We start from the raw sequence: 22,322 nt of genomic DNA, 5'->3' as shown, positions 1-22,322 counted from the left end.
GCCTTTATATTTTTTGTCATCTTGGTTTGAGTGACAACTAAGCAAATTTAATGTTAAAAGCATTAAAGCAATAGAAAAAAAAACAGTGTTTTAATCACATCATCATTTGTTCAGTTAATCCACAGTTTAGACCTACTTCTCAGTTAGGCGCTGTCTGCAGGTAGATCACAGTCTGGAACTTGACTAGTTCTTATATTCAGACCTTAAGCATTTGTGCCAAATATAGTATATCATAACCTAGATGCATGAATTTCTTTATTATGCCATATTGTATCCTATTATTTTACGTAGACTGTGCTCTCTTACAGAAGCCCATGACATTTGGACACTGATATCAATTCATTTCCTTTGAGACTATCTCTCTTATCTCTTTCAGTCCTCTCCCCTGCCTTTCCCTTTTCATCACTTTTTTTTGCTAGCCTGTAATCTTTTAAAAAATATATTGTTTCTATCCTTTTGTGTTACTAGTTTAAGAGTCAGAGTCTTAGTGACTGTGTGAGGGTGAAGAGGAGGAAGAGAGGAATCAAAACCAAGTAAAAAATACCTTTGGGGGCTTCCCTGGTGGCGCAGTGGTTGAGATTCCGCCTGCCGATGCAGGGAACACGGGTTCGTGCCCCGGTCCGGGAAGATCCTACGTGCCGCGGAGCGGCTGGGCCTGTGAGCCATGGCCGCTGGGCCTGCGTGTCCGGAGCCTGTGCTCTGCAGTGGGAGAGGCCACAACAGTGAGAGGCCCGCATACCGCAAATAAAAAAAGAAAAGAAAAAAAATTTTTGGAAATATTATAGTTTATAGAAAAGTATAGAAAATATCAGATACCCATGTACCCACAAATAAGATTAAAGAAATATAAAATTTTTACTTATTTATTGTAATTTTTCTTTTTATTAATAAATCATTAAAAAGTTCCAACTTTTTTTTTTTTTTTTTTTTGCGGTATGCGAGTCTCTCACTGTTGTGGCCTCTCCCGTTGCGGAGCACAGGCTCCGGACGTGCAGGCTCAGCGGCCATGGCTCACGGGCTCACGGGCCCAGCCACTCCGCGGCATGTGGGATCTTTCCGGACCGGGGCATGAACCCGTGACCCCTGCATCGGCAGGCAGACTCTCAACCACTGCGCCACCAGGGAAGCCCCCAGTTCCAACTTTTTAAGTTCCAACTCCACATCCTTTTTCCCTTCTTTCTTTTCCAGACAATAACCACTATCCAGAATGTGTCAGTTTCTGCCTCTTAACTCTTCCGTATGAAGCCTAAATTTTATGTTTGTGTTTGCTATCAGCTACTTTAGTATGTATACAATGGTCTGGCTTAAAATACTCAGTTTTACCATGTTTTAACTAAGAAATTCTTTTCATCTCTTTAGGAGCATCTTCCAGAGCTCTTTGTGCATTTTCAGTCTCAGAGTTTTCATACCTCAATGTATGCATCATCTTGGTTTCTGACTATCTTCCTTACGACTTTTCCACTACCAATTGCAACAAGGATATTTGATATCTTTATGTCTGAGGTGAGTTAATGCGCAGACTGAGCAAAGGAATCATTGGGTTAATGAGAGCTGGGCAATGAGGCCAATGATAAAGGAGACCCATGTGTTCCATGCTGAACTGCTTACCTGGATAATCTCATTTAATCCTTTAACAACCCTATCAGTACTATTCATCTCCCCATTTGATAGACAGATGAGAGATTAGGAAGCCAATATTTGGAGAAAGATTAAGTAGCTCGTCTATGGACACATAAGTGGTATAGTAACCAGGATTCAGATGTAGGCATTCAAAATCTGGAGCCTACACTCTTAATCAGACCTCTGTTTCACCTCCTTTTTGATTTAGTGAGAATTAGTGAGGGGTAAAATCTACCTTACAGTCAATATTGTTGCAATGCATCTGTTACCCAAAGAGGAAGAAGTAATGAGTATAATTGTTTCTCCTATCCCATGAACACCTTGCAGGCAGTCCTTCTAATTGTCAATGATATGTAGTAGTGATCCTTTGTCTTGTATATTTTGAGTGAGAAGGTAGGAAGGTAAGGATAGGTGATCAGTGATGGAGAGCACCTAAGAATATTATAAATTGTTATTAATTACATCTTGGGAAGATCAGTTTGTATAATGTAGCTAAGTTAGGTTAGTCTGGAGCCAGCAAGCTATGATTCATATACTAATCTCTTCTGGTTTGTATGCCAAATCTGTCCTTCCACTTATTTCTGTAAATAAAGTTTCTTGGAACATAGCCGTGACCATTTGTTGATGTGATGTCTGTGTCTGCTTTTGAGCTGCAATGGCAGGGTTGATTATTTGTGACAGCAACCATAGGTAGGGCTCATAAAGCCTAAAACATTTGTTCTCCAACTCTTTACAGAAAATGTGTGCGCACCTCTGTTTAGATACCTAAATGTTTACCTTAGTATTCTTTTGAATGATTAGTTTTTGTTTTGAAAGAATAAGACAAATTTGACTTTATAATTTGATTCCTCAGGGTTTAGAAATAGTGTTTCGGGTAGGATTAGCGCTTCTTCAAATGAATCAGGCAGAACTGATGCAACTCGACATGGAAGGGATGTTACAGGTAAGCCAGGCCATGATTTCTTGAATGTCTCTAGATTTTACTATTAATTAATTGATAATAAACGGTACTAAGTCATTCTTATGCTTTTCTTCTATTGTATTTTAGCACTTTCAGAAGGTCATTCCACATCAGTTTGATGGTGGTCCAGACAAATTAATCCAGGCAGCTTACCAAGTCAAGTATAACTCAAAAAAAATGAAAAAGTAAGTATTTTATATTTTGTTTTTTTAGTTATGGGGGTTTGTTGATGCATTTAGGAAATTAAATGGAAGAAGCAAAACATTCTAGTGGTGAGTGCAGATTTCCTCCTCATTTTATAGAGCTGTAATGTTTTATTTGGTGGTATTGGTTTCAGTATAACCTAAATTTAATATTGGAATTTCATAGTGCTCTAGTGGTGCATGGGATTATTGTGTATTACTTTTAAAACTCCCCTTCCCATTCCACATTGATTAGAATTAGGAACCTGGTAAGTGTATATATGTGAGTGTGCTGTTATTTTAGAAACCGCTTTTATGGTGTGGTCTAAGTCACTGACATTCTTTTCCTCTTAGTTGATCCCAGTTTATCACTTAAGTTCAAGATTAGCATAACCAGCAAGATAGGCATGAAGTATGCATTAAGTTAGAATTTTGTTTACTGTGTATTACTTTCTAGTGAAACTTTTCTTTGAATATATTTCATAAAAGTTCAAGATATGCAGTGTTGGCCTGTAAAGGTTAATTTTTGAAATATGATAAAGGTGTTAATTAAGAACAACAGCTCTTACTCTTCTAGGTTCCAGTAATTAAATAAATCTTAGCCTGAGGTCATTGTTAGCATTCCTGACACTTGTTCTCAGTATCTCTGCTGCTGCAAGGTGAAATTACATTAACATGTACAACTATTCCCATGGAGATTCCTACTCCAGAAAGTATATTAGAATATGAGTAAGAATTATGTTATTAAAATTAGTTGGCTCTAATTTGAAAAAAAAACAATTTATCATATTCAAATATTATTGTTAATAAATTACCTCTGAAATTTCTAATAATCAATCACATCACACCATCATTTTGAGACATTACTGACTGAAAAGCTGTTCTGTTCTATAATTGATAAAATCTTAGGCACCATCTCAATTTCTGCCTGTTGACCTTAATTTAAAAATACTTTATTGGGACTTCCCTGGTGGCACAGTGGTTAAGAATCCGTCTGCCAATGCAGGGGACACAGGTTCGATCCCTGGTCTGGGAAGATCCCACATGCCATGGGGAGCAACTAAGCCTGTGCGCCACAACTACTGATCCTGTGCTCTAGAGCCCACAAGCCACAACTACTGAGCCCGTGTGCCACAACTACTGAAGCCTGCATGCCTAGAGCCTGTGCTCCGCAACAAGAGAAGCCAACGCAATGGAAAGCCCACGCACTGCCACGAAGAGTAGCCCCTGCTCGCCGCAGCTAGAGAAAGCCCATGTGCAGCAAAGAAGACCCAGTGCAGCCAAAAATAAATCAATAAATGAATAAATAAATTTATTAGAAAAAAACTTTATTGCTAAAAATTGCTAATCATCATTTGAGCCTTCATCAAGTTGTAATCTTTTTTACAATAGTAACATCAAAGATCACTGATTATAGATCACCGTAACAAATATGCTTCTGTTTTCTTTCCCTTCCTTTTTTTTTATTTTGTTGGTACTTCCCTTCCTTTTCTGTTGCAGTATCTACTTCTTACTGCATTGACTACTTCTTAGTGGTTAGTAGTCTGTTTATGCATATTCTAGAGAATAATACTTTATCAGTATTAAAAGATGAGTGTCATCCATTTCTACTAAGTATCACTCTCAGAATGTAATGAACTTACACTTGGACCTGGCTCTGAAGAAGGTTCAAATTTCCTGTGGGTAGGATGGTGGCAGAACAGAATTAAATAGCCTATTACAGTCTGGTAGATGTCAATATAACATGTTATTAATATAACATGTAAGAGATGCCTAAACTATGTGTCTTTAAACTGCATACACAGTCTAGTCTGTTGGGGCCCAGGAAAATGTTCAGAGCATGGTAACTAGATTTTCATTCTTTCCTAACTTTTATCTGCCCTGATAATATTCCTATGGTAGAGGTACTTTTACTGAGTTCAAGCTTGTAGTACTCGCCACACGACAGGCCAATAAATCGAGAGACATGGTGTTGGGGCAAGGAATAGTGACTTTATTTGCAAAGCCGGAAGACCAGGAAGATGGTGGACTGGTGTCCCAGTGAACCATTTTACCCGAGTTAGGATTTAGGTCTCTTTAATACTAAAAGGGCAGAGTGTGTAGCTGGTTGTTGCAGACTTCTTGGTGCCAGAATCCTTTGTTCTTCCAGCTGTCCACCTGAGTCTAGCCACAATGTTCCTATCAACCCTCAACAAAACAAATGTTTTGTTCTGCAACTTTTTATCTCTGTATGAATGGAAAAGTGTTATATTGATACTTTTAAAGATCAAGCCTGGGAGGCAGAGCCTTGAGAATGGGCTCTCATGTATATTTTAGGCTATAGGCGACATCCTTTTACAAAGGTGCAGAGCCAGCATAACTAAAAACAGAGCTCAAAGGTTAGAGCTAAAGGAATAGATCCAATATGGAGTCAGGTTTGTTCTTCTTTGTTACAGTATCTTTGTTCTCCTTTCTAGCTCCCCTTTTACAATCTGCCTTCTACCACTTTATAAAAGTAAGGCAAACCTGTCACTCCAATTCTTACTGTGGTACATTACTTTGGGATACAAAAATCTCTGGGGTACCAAACAAAAGGGACAATTTCAGAATGCCTTGCTACAGAAGGAGTGTGCCCTTAGAGAACAAAGCAAGAAAAATCAAATGGGGCAGCTTCTTATTTCATCCAGCTGACAAATGCTTGGCAAGGCTGCCTTATCTTGCTTATAGTTAGAATTGAAAAATAGAATGGTGGTTATGGGGTTATGTATTCATATATACTTACTTGAGTTGAAAAAGAACATGAACTTTGGTGATAGAGAAAGTAAATGTAATTTGACTCATTGGTTTAGTAACAGTGACTGCCTTTGCTGCTTAGGTTATAGAGTAGACATCCATAAATCGAATAAGTCTCATTTAAAGTTTTAGTGAAAAAATTTAAGCATATATAAATCACATCCTTTGCAACTATATGCACTTAGGTAACAAAAATTTTTTAGACTTCTTTAAAGTATATAAGGGGCAACATTCTTTTAGCAGGTACATGAGAAAAAAAAGTTGAAGACCACTGACATGGCTGGATAGGAGGATGGCAGAAGATGAAGATTCAGGTTGTTTTCTTTTTTTTTTTTTAACAGAAGATGTTGGGGGTAGGTGTTTATTAATTAATTAATTAATTTTTGCTGTGTTGGGTCTTCGTTTCTGTGCGAGGGCTTTCTCTAGTTGTGGCAAGGGGGGGCCACTCTTCATTGCGGTGCACGGGCCTCTCACTATCGCGGCCTTGCTTGTTGCGGAGCACAGGCTCCAGACGCGCAGGCTCAGTAGTTGTGGCTCATGGGCCCAGTTGCTCCGCGGCATGTGGGATCCTCCCAGACCAGGGCTCGAACCCGTGTCCCCTGCATTAGCAGGCAGATTCTCAACCACTGCACCACCAGGGAAGCCCTCAGGTTGTTTTCTGAAGGAGAGGGCACCAGAGTATAGTTTTAAAAAACTTATGTTTCCAGTTGCTGGGGTTAAATGATGACTACAGAGAGGGAGTTCCTCCTTTGTGGAACTTACAGAAGTGCAGAAGACTGACTTTGAGATATAAAAACCTCTGGAGTTCCAAACAAAAGGTACAATTTCAGAATGACTTGCCCCAGAAGGAGTGTGCCCTGAGAGAGCAAAGCAAGAAAAATCAAATGGAGCAGCTTCTGAGCAAATATACAGTATCATGTCCATCAGTGTCAGTGCCATGAAGGAAAAGTAAAGGAGGATGAAGGACATGGAAGTGATGGGGTGCTTTTTTTAGATAGAGAACTCAGGATAGGGCACACAGACTGATAAAGCACCATTTGAGCAGACAGCTGAAGGAAGTGAGAGAGGGAGCCATGTGATTATCTGAGCAAGTATATTTCATGCTGAGAGAGCAGTAAATGTAATGAATGAAATAAGAATGCTTGATGTATTTAAGAACAGTAAAAAGCCAGTGTGACTGTACTGTAGGCAAATGGGAGTGTAATAGGCAGTGATGTTTGAAACGTGGTGGGAACCTAGGGGTATTTAAAGCTGTGCTGTCCTGTATGGTAGCCACTACCTGTATGTGGCTATTTAAATAGAATTAAAGATTCATTAAATCAGTTGTATTAGCCATGTTTCAACTGCTCACTAGTCACTCACATGTGGTTTAGAGGTTTCTTTAAGATATGAATGTTGCAAGCAAGCAGTCTTAGCCTTTGGCTTCTTTTGTTGTAATTTTTTATTTTGGTATACTTTTAAACTTTTCAAAAAAGTTACAAATATACTACAAGGAACTCCCTTATGCCACTTATCCAAATTCACCAATTGTTTACATTTTGCCCCATTTGTTTTATTTTCCTCCCCCCCCCACATGCATATATATAAATAAAATAATATGTGTGTGTGTGTGTAAGTAAAATCCATACCCATTATTTTTGGGAGGACACATTTTAGAGTAAGTTGAGATATTGTGCCCTTTTTCCTTAAATACTTGAATATGTACTTCCTAAGAACAGAGCTTTTTTTTTTTTTTTTTTAAACCGAAGTCAGCAGTTAATCAAAATCAGGAAATTATCATAGATACAATAGTATTCTAATCCATAAAAGAAGTTCAAATTTTATCATTTGTCCCAATAATATTCCTTACAACAATCTCCTCCTCCCATCCCCAACTTCTACCCACTCCCCACCCTTAATCCCTTACCCCCTGGGTCCTGTATCCACTCCAGACCCTACAGGATCATGTATTGCAATTTGTTTATTTATTTATTTATTTAAAGATTTAATTTTATTTATTTTTGGCTGTGTTGGGTCTTCACTGCTGCATGCGGGCTTTCTCTAGTTGCAGCAAGTGGGGGCTACTCTTCGTTGTGGTGCGCAGACTTCTTGCGGTGGCTTCTCGTGTTGTGGAGCACGGGCTCTAGGCTTGCTGGCTTCAGTAGTTGCAGCACGCTGGCTCAGTAGTTGTGGTGCATGGGCTTAGTTGCTCCACGGCATGTGGGATCTTCCCAGACCAGGGCTCGAACCCATGTCCCCTGCATTGGCAGGTGGATTCTTAACCACTGTGCCACCAGGAAAGTCCCGTGTATTGCATTAGGTCTTCCATGTTTGTATTGTAAATAGTGTCATTTCAGTCTCCTTTAATCTGAAATGCTCTCTCAATGCTTTGTGTTTCTCGACCTTGATATATTTGAAGAGTACAGGCTAGTTATTTTGTAGAAGATCCCACAATGTCGGTTTATCTAACATTTCCTCATTATTAGATTCAGGTTGCGCATTTTTGGCAGGTATACCAATAATATTGTATCTTCTCATCAGTCTTGGCTTGTCTCAATATTGATGATGTTACCTTTTTTAAAAAACAATTATTTATTTATTTTTAAATTTTTATTGAAATATAGTTGATTTACAATGTTGTGTTAGTTTCAGGTGTACAGCAAAGTGATTCAGATATATATATATATATATACACACACACACATATATATGTATATATATATTCTTTTTTTACATTCTCTTCCATTATAGGTTATTACAAGATATTGAGTATAGTTCCCTGTGCTATACAGTAGGTCCATGTTGGTTATCTATTTTATGTATAGTAATGTGTATATTTTAATCCCAAACTCCTAATTTATCCTCCCCGCTTTGGTAACCGTAAGTTTGTTTTCTATGTCTGTGAGTCTATTTCTGTTTTATAAATAAGTTCATTTGTATCATTTTTTTATATTGCACATATAAGCAATATCATATGCTATTTGCCTTTCTCTGGCTTACTTCAATTCACTTAGTATGATAATCTTTAGGTCCATCCATGTTGCTGCAAATGGCATTATTCCATTCTTTTTTAAGGCTGAGTAATAGTCCATAGTGTGTATATACTACATCTTCTTTATCCATTTAGCTGTTAATGGACACTTAGGTTTCTTCCATGTCTTGTATTGTAAATAGTGCTGCTATGAACATTGGGGTGCATGTATCTTTTCAGCGTATGTTTTTCTCCAGATATATGCCCAGGAGTGGGATTGCAGGATCATATGGTAGCTCTACTTTTACTTTTTTAAGGAAGATGATGTTAGCTTTGATCACTTGGTTAATAAGGTGATGTCTGCCAGATTTTACTACTATAAAGTTATTATTTTGTCTTTTATGAGTAAGTAATTTGTGTCAAGGTACTTTGAGGTTATATAATATCCTGTTCCTTACCGAACTTACCCTCCCCATATTTGTCTCTGTTTATGATTGTCTCACTCCCTCATTCCTTCCTTATTAATTGGCATTCTAGTATAAGGAAGAGGTTTCCCTTCTTTCTCTTTTTATCTCTTTGCTTGCTTGCTTGCTTATTTATTTATTTATTTATATCTGTGTGAATCCACTGAGTCTTATTATTTTTTTTTTTAAATTAAGAACTACTAGGTGGTTTTCAGACTGGTTTTTGAGAAGCCCTGATTTTTTTAAATTAATTTATCTATTTGTTTTTATTTTTTGGCTGTGTTGGGTCTTTGTTGCTGTGCATGGGCTTTCTCTAGTTGAGGGAAATGGGGACTACTCTTCGTTGTGTTGCGCAGGCTTCTCATTGTGGTGGCTTCTCTTGTTGTGGAGCACGGCCTCTAGGTGCACGGGCTTCAGTAGTTGTCGCACGTTGGCTCAGTAGTTGTGGCTCACGGGCTCTAGAGCGCGGGCTCAGTAGTTGTGGCGCATGGGCTTAGTTGCTCCACAGCATGTGGGATCTTCCCGGACCAGGGCTCGAACCTGTGTCCCCTGCATTGACAGGCCAATTCTTAACCACTGTGCCACCAGGGAAGTCCCCCCAAAATACCACTCTGGTAATAGTGTTTAGAAAAGATTGAGTTAAGAAACTGGCAAGTAGCAAGAACAATTAAAAGATTCCTCTAGTAATTTAGATAAGCCATAACAAAGGCCTAAAAATACTACCAGTGAAGGGAGAGGGAGGTAGCTTTGCAGCTACTTGGAAGTGGGTTTGCAGAAACCTGATCATACCTCAGCCAGGTGATCAAGGTCAACATCAACAGTGGTATCCTGTTGATAGTTTATACCTTTGATGAAAATGGGACTTACCTCTGTGGTCTTCCTCCCCCAAAACCCATATTACCAATATAATCATGAGCAAAGCATGAGACAAATCCCAGTTGAGGGACATTCTACAGAACACCTGATGACCAGTACTCCTCAAACTGTCAGGGTCATCAAAAACTTGGAAAGTCTGAGAGACTGTCCTAACCATGGGACTTTAAGAAGACGTGACAGCTAAATGTAGTGTGGTATCCTGGATGGGATCCTAGAGTAGAAAAAGGACATGAGCCAAAAACTTCAGAAACCTGAATAAAGTATGGACTTTAGTTGTTAATAATATATTAATATTGGTTCATTAATTGTCATAAATGTACTATACTAATGTAAGGTTTAAACCTAGGAGAAACTGGGGATGGGGTTTATAGAAACTCTATATTCTTCTAATTATTTTGTAAATCTAAAACAGTTCTAAAAAATAAAGTTTGTTTAAAAAAATTATCAATGCAGATGAAAAAGTAATATTGAATTTTAGAGCAGTGTTAAGGTGGTTGAATTGAACATGCTTGGTGACTGAATTGGGAATCAAGGATTAAATGATAACTCATAGTGTTTTGTTTTAGGTTTGTGAATGAGTAATGATGACATTTATCACAATACATTACAAAATATCTGCTTCACAGTAGTCATTTGTGAAGGCTATAAAGTTATTTCAACAGTGCAGCCATTGCTCAAAATGTTTCGCACTTTTTTAGAATCAAAAATTTTTTGGATATCCTGTATTCTTTTAGACATACCAAAGTAAGAGACATAGCAGTGTAGCAGTTAAGGGTGTGACCTTAGGCAAGTTTCTCCTTCTTTCTAAGCCTCAAAATTGGCATATTACGTAGTCACTGTGGACAGAAGATTGTGAAAAGATGGCAGAGTAGGAAGCACCAGGAATCTGTCTGCCACCTAGACAGTAGTTGCACTGGCAGAATCTGTCTGATGTTAACTGTTTTGGAACTCTGAAGTCTATTGAAGACTTGTAACTGCTAGGGGTAGGCATGGTAAATTGCAGTTAATTTGATCAGTTCAGCTCTTAGCACATTACCCATTCTCTACCCCTTAGCCACTGACAGGCAGCTGTGCTTGTATTCCTGGAACAGCCTGCATGCAGCTTATGGGAGTCAGGGTGGGCAAAAAAGACCATGTCCTCCACATATTAGGGATCTGTGCTCTGATTCCTGATCACTGTTTTTGATTGGACAGGTGCAAAGAAGTTGTTTTTGCACATCTCCCCATTGATGTCGCACCTCTCTCCACTGTTGTTGCACCTCTTCCTCTGGCTGAAGAGACTGCCAAGAGATTTAAAGGGCTCGTGCCCTTTTCTCCCCTTCAATTTTTTCTTTTTCCGCTTTTGGGAGCCAGACACAAAAGACTAGGACGTTCAAAAACAACTGCATATATGGAGAAAATTAAAACGTGACTGTGTATGCCCAAGGGAGAGGCTCAGAAAAGACCTGTGGATACCGTAAGTTTACAGCTCAGGTTGGTCATCAACACAGAGACAGCCTATAACAATCAAAAAGACAAAAACAATAACAAAAAACCCTCCAGCAAATCCTGGGGAGGGGGAGAATCTGATTTTCAGAGTTACCACATTACTAGATTCAAATGTCTAGTTTTCAACAACAAAAAAATCAAGGCATGTGAAGAAACAGGAAAATATGACCCATTCAAAGGAAAAAAATAAACTGTATCTGAAGGAAACTTCATGGCATATTTGGTAGATAGAAACTTTAAAAGATGCTCAAAGAAATAAAGGAAGCTGTGGGAAAAGTAAAGAAGATGTATGAACAAAATGGAAATATCAGTAAAGGGATAGAAAGTCTAAAAAGAAACCAAAAAGAAATTCTGGATCTGAAAAGTACAATAACTGAAATGAAAAGTTCACTAGAGTGATTGAAAGGCAGATTTGAGCAGGTAGAAGAATAAGTGAACCTGAAGATAGGATACTGGAAATAACTGAGTTCGAGGAATAGCAACAACAAAAAAGACCTAAGAAAAGTGAACAGAGCCTAAGGGATCTGTGGGATACCATCAAGTGGACCAACATACATATTGTGGGAATCTGAGAAGGTGGGGTGGTGGGATAGAATGTTTGAAGAAATGATGGCTGAAAACTTAACACATTTGTTGAAAGACATGAATATAAACATTTAAGAAGCTCATTAACTCCAAGTAAAGTGATGTAAGAAACACCCCACACCAAGACACATTATAATCAGACTTGCAAAAGGCAAAGAGAGAGCAAATCTTGAAGGCAGCAAAAGAGAAGCCAATCATTATGTACAAGGGATTCTCAATAAGATTATAAACATACTTCTCATCAGACACTTTGGAGGCCAGAAGACAAGTGGGCCTTTATATCCAAAGTGCTAAAAGGAAAAACAGTCAGGAATCCTGTATCTGGCAAAACTGTCTTTCAAAAGTGAGGGGAAAATCTAGACATTCCCAGGTAAATGAAGGCTAAGCTCGTTATCACTAGATCTGCCCTTCAGGAAATACTCATTCCTGCAGGGTGAAATGAAAGGACACTCACGAAACAGTAACTCAAAGTCATCTCACAAAATGAACTTCTTAATTAAGGCAAACACATGGGCAATTATGAAAGCTATTATTATCGTAACAGTGGATTGTAACTCCACTTTTTGTTTTCTACATGATTTAATAAATTAATACATTTTTAAAAAAGCAGTTATTAGTCTAAAAGTTACTAGTATTGTAATTTTTGTTTGTAGCTCCAAATCTTGTTTTCTACATTATTTAGGAGACTAATAGATTTAAAAGAATCATTAGTTTGTGTTTTGGGGCACACAATGTATAAATACATGTTTTTGTGACCAGTAACCAAAAGGGGTGGGAAAGAAGCTATAAAAGAGCAGAGTTCTTGTATATTATTGAAGTTAAGCTGCTATAAATTCAAATTAGAGTATTATAACTTTAGAATGTTAATATAATCTCCATGGAACCACAAAGAAAATAACAATGGAATATACACAATAGGAAATTAGAAAGGAATTTAAGCATTTCACTACAAAAAAACCAACTAAACACTAAAGACAACAATAATGCAGGAAATGAGGGACAAAAAAAACTACAAGGCATATAGCAAACAAATAGCAAAATGACAGTAAGTCCTTCCTTATCAGTACTTACTTTAAAAGTAAATGAATTAATGGGCTTCCCTGGTGGCGCAGTGGTTGAGAGTCCGCCTGCCGATGCAGGGGACACGGGTTCGTGCCCTGGTCTGGGAAGATCCCACATGCCGTGGAGCGGCTGGGCCCATGAGCCATGGCCGCTGAGCCTGCGCGTCCGGAGCCTGTGCTCCTCAACGGGAGAGGCCACAGCAGTGAGAGGCCCGCATACCCCCCCCCCCAAAAAAAAAAGTAAATGAATTAAACTCTCCAAAAGACATAGATTGGCAGAATGGGGAAAAGCCACATGATCCAACTACATGTTATCTACAGGTGACTCATTTTAGATCCAAAGATGCAAATAGATTGAAAGCGAAAGGGTGGGAAAAGATATTCCATGCAAATAGTAAACAAAAGAGAGCAGAGGTAGCTATAGTAATATCAGACAAAACAGACTTTAAATTTTAAAAGTTTCCAAGAGGCAAAGACAGGTAATATATATTAATGAAAGGTTCAGTATAGCAATAGGTGTTACAATTATAAATATTTATACACCAATGACAGACTATCAAAATATATGAAGCAAAAATGGACAGATGAAGTGAGAAATGGACAGTTCTACAGTAGTAGTTGGAGACTTCAATATCCCACTCTCAGTAATGGATAGAACAACCAGAGAATATAAGTAAGGAAATAGAGGACTCAACACAATAAACCAACTATATCTAATAGAGATACACAGAACACTTTACCCAATAACAACACTATTAAGTCTCAGTAGATTTTAAGAGATGTACAAAATATCTTCTCCAGCTATAACAAGTTGAAGTTAGATATCAATAACAGAAGTAAAACCGGAAACAACAATTTTTTGGAAATTAAACAACACACTCTTAAACAACCAGTGGATCAGTGAAAAAGTTTTATTTTTCAATAGCATCAAAATAAATACTTAGGAATTAACTTAACCAAGGAGGCAAAAGACTTGTACAATGAAAACATCAAAACATTACTGCAAGAAATTAAATATATAAACAAATGGAAACACATCCCATATTCAAGGATTGGAAGACTTAATCTTGTTAAGATGTCAGTACTACCCCAAATGATCTACAGATTCAGTGCAGTCCTTATCAAAATACTGATGACATTTTTTTTTGCAGATAGAAAACCCCATTCTAAAATTCATATGGAACCTTAAAGGACCCCAGATAGCCAAAATAATCTTGAACAAGAACAACAAAGCTGGAGGACTCACACATCCTGATTTCTAAACTTACTGCAAAGCTACAGTAATCAAAACAGGTTGGCACTGGAATAAAGACAGAAATAAGCCCTTACATACATGATCAAATGATTTTTGTCAAGGATGCTGAGACCATTCAATATGGAAAGGACTGTCTTTCAACAAATGGTGCAGAGAAAACCGGATATCCACATGCGAAAATAGGAAGTTGGACCCTCACCTAACACCATATGCAAAATTTAAGTCAAAATGGATCAAAGATCTAAGGCCTAAAACTAAAACTCTTAGATGAAAACATAGGGCAAAAGCTTCATGACATTGGATTTGACAATGATATCTTGCATATGACACCAACGGCACAGACAACAAAAGAAAAAATAGACAAACTAAAGTTCATGAAAAATTTAAAATTTGGTTATTAAGAGGTAAAAACTTTCAGTTACAAAATGAGTCCTCAGTGTGAAATGTACAGTGTGGAGAGTATGGTCAGTAGTTATGTAATAGCTTTGTTAGGTGATCCTTTTGAAATGTATAGAAATGTCAAATCACTATGTTGTGTACCAGGAACTAACATAGTGTTGTAGGTCAGTTATATTTCAGAAACAAATAAGCTCATAGAAAAAGAGATCAGATTTGTTGTTACTAGAGGTGGGGGCCAAGAGAGGGGGAATTGATAAAGGCAGTCAAAAGGCACAAACTTCCAGTTTTTAGATAAGTAAGTACTGGGGATGTAATGTATAACATGATAAAGATAGGTAACACTGCTGTACATTATATATGAAAGTTGTTAAGAGAGTAAATTCTGAGTTCTCATCACAAGGAAAAAAAAATTTTTTCTATTTTAAGCCCTAGAGCGGAACAACTTCAATTTAAAAATGTAACAGGTTGGGACTTCCCTGGTGGCGCAGTGGTTAAGAATCCGCCTGCCAATGCAGGGGACAAGGGTTCAAGCCCTGGTCCGGGAAGTTCCCACATGTCACAGAGCAACAAAGCCCATGCGACACAACTACTGACCCTGCACTCTAGAGCCCGCGAGCCACAACTACGGAAGCCCATGTGCCTAGAGCCCTTGCTCCGCAACGAGAAAAGCCAACACAACGAGAAGCCTGTGCACTGCAACGAAGAGTAGCCCCCGCTTGCCGCAACTAGAGAAAGCACGCAGGCAGCAAGGAAGACCCAATGCAGCCAAAAATAAATAAAGTAAATAAATAAATGATTTTTTAAATCTATATGCGGTAATGGATGTTCACTAAACTTATTGTAGTAGTAATTCATGATGTATATAAGTCAAATTGTTATGCTGTACACCTTAAACTTATACGACGCTGTATGTCAGTTATATCTCAATAAAACTGGAAGAAAACATAAAAATAAAAAATTCAGAAAAGTTCTATCCATTAGAGGCTCATAAAATTTAAAAATAAAATATTACTGTACTTTGAGAAAATTTTTGTGTATTCTAAGACATTCAACAGAAAAAGGCAACCCGCAGAATGGGAGAAAATGTTTGCAAATCACATATCTGATAAAAGATTAATATCTAGAATATATAGAGAACTCTTAAAACTCAACAGCCAAAAACAAAACAGCTGGATTAAAAAATGGACAATGGATTTGAATAGACATTTCTCCAAAGAGATATAAATGGTCAGTTAGCACATAAAGAGACGCTCAATGTATGGTATAATATGGGTGAACTATGGGGACATTATGCTAAGTGAAATAAGCCAGTCACAATAGGACAAATACTGTATGATTCCACTTATATGAGATACTTAGTGTTGTCAGACTCACATAGACAGAATGTAAAATGGTTGTAGCCAGGGCCTGGTGAGAGGGGGAAATGAGGTGTTATTGTTTCATAGGTACAGAGTTTCAGTTTTATAAGATGAAAAAAGCTGTGGACATGATGGTGGTGATGGCTGCACAACATTATAAATGTATTTAATACCACTGAATTGTACATTTAAAAATAGTTAAGATGGTAAAGTTTGTTATGTGTATTTTACCACAATAAAAAAAATGTTCTGTGAGATAAATGAAATTATACATAGATTCTTGTCCTTTGAGGGAGAACTTGATTTTTAAAAGAAGCTATAAGTTATGTGGGACCTGGTTATTATTTGGAGGGTTTAACTTGTTATTAACATTTTTGATTGAGAGTAAGGTATAAAAATAATTTGGTAGGACTAATTTTTGGATGGCTGATAATTTTTTGTTTATAGTAGAGTTGCAAAAATAGTACCTTGCATTTGTTTGTTATTTCTTAGTCTCCTACAGTCCGTGACAGTTCTTCAGTCTTTTCTTGTTTTTTCTGACCTTGGCACTTCTGATGCGAGCTGGTCAGATATTTTTTAGAATGTCCTTCAATTGGGGTTTGATGATTTCTCTTGATTAGATTGAGGATATGCATTATTGGGAAGGATACCACAGAGGTGAGGTGCCGCCTTTCTCAGTACTTTTTATTTAACAGGGGGTGTGTCATGTCGGTATGCGTTACCGGTGATGTTAACCTTCATCATTTGGCTCAGATGCTGTCTGCTAAGATCCTGTACTATAAATTTACTATTTTTTCCTTTGTAATTAGTAAATATTTGGGGAGAGATACTGTGAGACTGTGCTTAAACTTTTACCCACTAATTTTAGCATTCATTCATTTTTCTTGCCTACGGCAGTTATTTATTGTGGAGTTCTAATGGTGATTTTTATATTTGCCTCATTCTTTCTACATTTATTAACTGGAATTTTTTTGTTAGGAAGAGTTGTTCCTTTTCTCTCCTTACAGATTTCTAGTCAAGTTTAGTTAAGATCCAGTTGAATTTTATCAGTGTATTTTAATTTGAGAGGGAAGGGTTTGTGCTTCTTCTGTAAGTTAAGGGCTGAATAGAATCTCTAAACTCAGTTCTCTGGTGCTTTATAGCAGTTTACTTTCTAAAGTTTACTTTTGTGTGGTTCTTATATTTGTTATTTTTGAAGTAATTTTTTTTCCTGATAGCCTGTATAACTATTGAGATGGTTTTTCTGATTTCAAGTATCTCAAGTCATAAGTTGGGGGAACATAGCAAAATTGTATTTTGTGTTAATATATGGTTTTAAATTTTATAATTTCCGTAACTAGTTTGGAATGAAAGCATACCTTTAACTTTTTTTTTTCTTTCTCAGGCTTGAAAAGGAATATACTACAATAAAAACTAAAGAAATGGAAGAACAAGTTGAAATTAAAGTAAGCATCTTAGGACTTTTAAAAGTACTGAACATAAATTCATTAAAGTCAGTTATTTGGCAGTAGATGTTATGTTGATATATTTATTACCTGTTATAAATTTAACAATGATGTTTGTATTTATTTATTGATAAATTTACCATCCCACTAGATTATAGTTAAAAACAGACATTTCAAAAACTGATCTGAAGTGGTTTTTGTTCTAGTGTGAAAGAAAGCAGCTTCCTTTTTCTGGATTTATTGGTGGGTCATCAGGAGAAAATACTTCTTTGGGGAAGATAATTATCATTTCATTTAAGCATGTTTTAAAAAGTTATAGAGAATATAATCTGTAACATGCTGAGACTAAAAGCAGTATAGTATAAAGGAGACCTAATAGAGTAGATCATTGCATTAGAACTAATTATGGCTGCCTTAAAGATGCAGAAAGCTTTGACTAATTAAATTTTCTCATCGCTAACCAAAGATTATTTTTGAATTACTGTTCAGAGAAACAGGTAGATTTTCAATTTGAAGGACATGTAAATTCCCACGTGTACCTTAAAATTCTTGTTTGTATCCCTGTAGGCCAGAAATTGTTGAGGATCTTTGGCATTGTGTGAGCTGGGTGTTAAGCAAAATTGAATTGGCATTTATGCTGATATTTCAGGATGGGGCTAATGAGTAGAAGCATGAGTTAGTGAAGGAACTCAGTGACTGGCTGATCCAATTCCTTACCTTTTATTTTCCCCCCAGCTGCCTGAAAAAAAAAAAAAAGAAAAGAAAAAAAGAAACAAAAAAACAAATTTATTGAATGACTCCACTTTTGTATATTTGGATGTGTCTGATTTTTTACTTCAACCTGGCAAGACATTTGATGACCATCTTATTTACAATTCCCTACCTGTGTATTATTTTGCCTTGCTATAAAATAACACTTCGTTACTCACACCCCGCATGCCTTTTTACTAGGAATGGGTTCTGTTAAATTACTACTCTTTCTTACCATAATCCTGCTCAGAAGCCACCTGGGAGACAGTCTCTTCCCTCATCAAATCTGTCTCCCTTTTATACATGTTTTATTTCCGTTTCTGTCACCTACCCACTATCTGTTGGAAATAGATACTTATACATTTTCTTCAGAGAGAGAGAGGAGGAGAGAAGGAAAAGATCCCTGTGGATGTTTTTCCCTCTTTTTTTTTTGTTCTGTCACCCACCTGCTGCTCTACCATTTGCTTTTCTTTTAGGTTCCATGAGTAAGGGTAATATTGAATCATACTCTCCACTTCAACCTACTGAAAGTAAAAAGTGCATCATCCTGATGAGTGGGGAGAGGGTATGGGTTATTGCATACCACAAATATTTGGAACTGCAAATCAAGAATCTGAGGATGGGGAAGCCATCCTGTTCGTTTCCTCATGCTTGTAGTTGCAAAAAATAAAAAAATAAAAATAACAGTTCTATGAACAATCCTTGCTCTTGAAGAAGTTTTTTTAAATTAAGTCACATGAATGTAGGAATAGCAAAGGCCTTTTCAAAAAGATCTAGCAGACATTAGCCTATATTTGCAGTTTTTTTCAAATTTTGATTTTTGGGGAAAGTTATAGTTCATATACCTCACAAAATACTTTTGAGTATGTCTTAGGCAAAAACAGATGGCACAAAGTTGTTTATAGAGAAGAATCTGGGGGGGGGGGGAGTTTAAAAAGTTAGTGGAGTGCATTGGGTAAATAAATACGCTGATCTCAGAGATAGTTCCTTTTATAAAATCTTGTTTCCACATAGTTCTTTTTTTACTCTTGTACCATTTTCATTCCTTTCTTCATTCCTCCTGCCCTCTGAAGGGCAAAGCCAAAACAATTTTTGTGTAACTCTACTTTTTTAACTTCATGTTTGCATATGTCTGATTTTTAAGCTGGACCTGGCAATTCATCTCATTCCCAACCAGAAGACCACCTTATTTACAATTAATTAGCCATGTATCATGGAGCCTCTCTCTTCTTTGGGAAATGTCACTTCCTTTTTCAATTCCCTTCCCCTCCCCCAAGGGCCCTTTTACAAGGGAATGAATTCTGTTAAACTAGTACTTTCTTGCCTTGGTTCTCCTCAAAAGCCTTCAGGGAGATAATCTTACGCTGTTCTTTACGCAAGTATTATGATCATAATTATGTGACGTTTTGATATAGACGTAAAAATCAGCCTTTGATGCTGTGACATGTGTTTAAGGTTTGACCTTCGGGTCAGTGACCTTTACGCTAGGAATTATACCTGTCAGCTCCCTGATCAAGACGGTGACTTTCAAGTATTTTCCATTCCTTCTCTGAAAGTATTGCAGGAAGATTTTGATAATAACGATTTCATACGGTAGATCTTACATTTTACTGTGCGAAATTTTTTGTTAATAGAAACACCTTTGTCAGTATCTTCTTCCAATCTCTTGATGTTCCACCTGAGGGGGAGGAGGTAAGAAATATTAAGATTCTAGCTTATATTGGGATAAACCACAGATCTTTAAAAAAGGAAGAGCCTTTATCCCCTACTCTATTTAAGATAGACATATGAATTTATGTTTAAATTTATGTTTTGGGGTATAGAGATTTAAGCCCTGTGAAGAGGAGTTAGAAATTCTGACTGGTTTTTAGTCAGAATTTGGATATTTTTTCTTATTTCAAAAATTATGGAATATTCCAGATATGCTGAAAACTAGAGCGTAATATAAAAACATCTGTGTTTTCACTGCCTAACATAAAAAAACATGACAAGTATTATGTAAGTCATCCAGGAATTATATTGAACAATCAATATAAAGTACTAGTACTGACACATTTATTCAACACTTAATATATGAAGGATAATTTACGTACATTATCTCCTTTTATTCTTCCAGTAACCTTATGAAAGTGTTGTTTATCTTTCTATGAAGAAACTAAGGTTCAGAAAGCTCAGATAATAAGCTAGTGGTCATACTGACAGAAAGTGGTAGAAGTCAAGAGTTTGAACTCTGATTTGGGTTAGTCTTAGACCCATACATGTTCTTCAGTGTATACACACTACTACTTTGCAAGAGAGACTTTAATGTATTGTGATGTAGGAAGGATTTGGATGCCCGTTTTTTGTGGCATTACAAACTTTTCATTAAAAAATGAATAGCTACTTAATAAAATCCAATGGGGATATAATAGCTTAATTTATTTAAGAAGTCGTTCATTTAACAGATATTTACAGTGCCTGCTACATGCCCAAACACTGTTCTAGGCACTTGATATGTGTTTATGAAACAGACCAATTCCTGCCCTTGTGGTACTATATACCCTAGTATGGAAATCAGACAATAAGTAAAATGTACAGTGTTTTAGATGGTGATAAGTGTTAAACAGAGGAAAAAAATATCTTAGGGAAGGGAAAATAAAATGATAGTGTTCAGATTAAAAGTTTAGAGAAGTTGACCAGGTTACCTTTGAATAAAGACCTGAAGGAAGTGAGGGAGCTAGATATATAAGGAGAGCAGGGTCTGGTCAGGAGCATGCTGATGAGGAGTAGTGATGGGACAACATGAAGATGAGGGAAGTGAAAGGAGGTAAGGTGTTGCACATTGCAGATAATGTAGGAAGTTGCTGAACATGAGAAGACTTTAGCTTTTACTCTGGTGAGCCACTGGGGTTTTCAGTAGAGAAGATCAAGATCTGACTTAAGTTTTCAGTGCATCTTCTGGCTGCTGTGTTGAGAGTATATTGCAGGGGGTAAGAGCAGAAGCAGGGATATTAAGTAGAAAGCTGGTGAAGTAATGCAGGCAAGGGGTGGTGGTGGCTTGGACTGAAGTGTTAAAAAATTATTAGATTCTGAATAGGTTTTAAAGGTATAGCTGATTGTGGAGGTGTCAGAGGGACAGAAATCAAGGACTTTGGCCTGAGCAGTTAGAAGAATGCAGTTCCCAGTACCTGCAATGGGAAAGTCTACAGGAGGAATACCAAGAGCCCCAGTTTTGGTTATATTAAGTATGAGATGCCCAGGAGCTGTTCAAGTAGCTCCTCGAAATACAGTAAGTCCCCTGTGTACGAACGAGTTCTGTTCAAAGAGCGCATTTGTAAGTTCAGTTTGTTTGTAAAGTCCAACAGAGTTAGCCTAGGTACCCAACTAACACAGTCGGCTATATAGTACTGTACTGTAATAGGTTTATAATGCTTTTCACACAAATGTTACATAAAGAAACAAGCAAAAAACATTTTTAATCTTATAGTACTGTACCTTGAAAAGTACAGTAGTACAGTACCACAGCTGGCATACAGGGGCTGGCTTTGAGTGAACAGGCAAGAAGAATTACTGACTGGAGGAGGGAGAGGATGTGGAAGATGGTAGAGCTGAAGGATTGTCAGCAATAAGAGACGGAGGGCAAGCTGCAGTTTTAAGAACGCATGTTCAAATCTTTGAAAGTTCACAACTTGAAGGTTCGTATGTAGGGGACTTATTTAAAGTTGGAGTTAAGAGAGGACAAGCTGGAAATAAAAATTTGACAGTTATTGACATGATCATATTAAAAGCCATGAGAGTAGATGAGATTACCTGGGGAATGGATGTAGATAAAACAGAAGAGTACAAGAATTAAGCCTGAGAGTAAGCCAACATTTAAAAGTTAGGAAGACCAAGAGCCAATCAGCAAAGTAGGAGAACACCAGGGAAATGTAATGTTCTAGAAGCCAAGAGAATAGAGTGTTTCAGAAAGAGAGGCATTTACTGTGTCAAATGCTAAAGAAAAGGGACTTCCCTGGTGGCACAGTGGTTAAGAATCCGCCTGCCAATGCAGGGGCTACGGGTTCAAGCCCTGGTCTGGGAAGATCCCATATGCCATGGAGCAGCTAAGCCCGTGCACCACAACTACTGAGCCTGCTCTCTAGAGCCAGTGAGCCACAACTACGGAAACCTGTGTGCC

At 37.3% G+C, this 22,322-nt stretch overlaps 1 protein-coding gene across 10 annotated transcripts in view; it reads left to right on the top strand.

Annotated features, from left to right (window-relative positions):
- EVI5 (ecotropic viral integration site 5) overlaps positions 1-22,322 on the top strand; it is a 202,813-nt gene that overhangs the window by 78,524 nt on the left and 101,967 nt on the right. For all 10 annotated transcript variants that reach the window (XM_079939218.1, XM_079939214.1, XM_079939213.1 and 7 more), the window contains 4 exons: positions 1,360-1,503; positions 2,474-2,563; positions 2,669-2,766; positions 17,356-17,416. In XM_079939218.1, coding sequence (XP_079795344.1) covers positions 1,360-1,503; positions 2,474-2,563; positions 2,669-2,766; positions 17,356-17,416 — 393 coding nt within the window. The remainder of the gene's footprint in view (positions 1-1,359; positions 1,504-2,473; positions 2,564-2,668; positions 2,767-17,355; positions 17,417-22,322) is intronic.

This window comes from Stenella coeruleoalba (genome assembly GCF_951394435.1).
Source record: "Stenella coeruleoalba genome assembly, chromosome: 1".
Lineage (NCBI taxonomy): Eukaryota > Metazoa > Chordata > Mammalia > Artiodactyla > Delphinidae > Stenella > Stenella coeruleoalba.
This window is presented reverse-complemented; position numbering and strand designations above follow the sequence as displayed.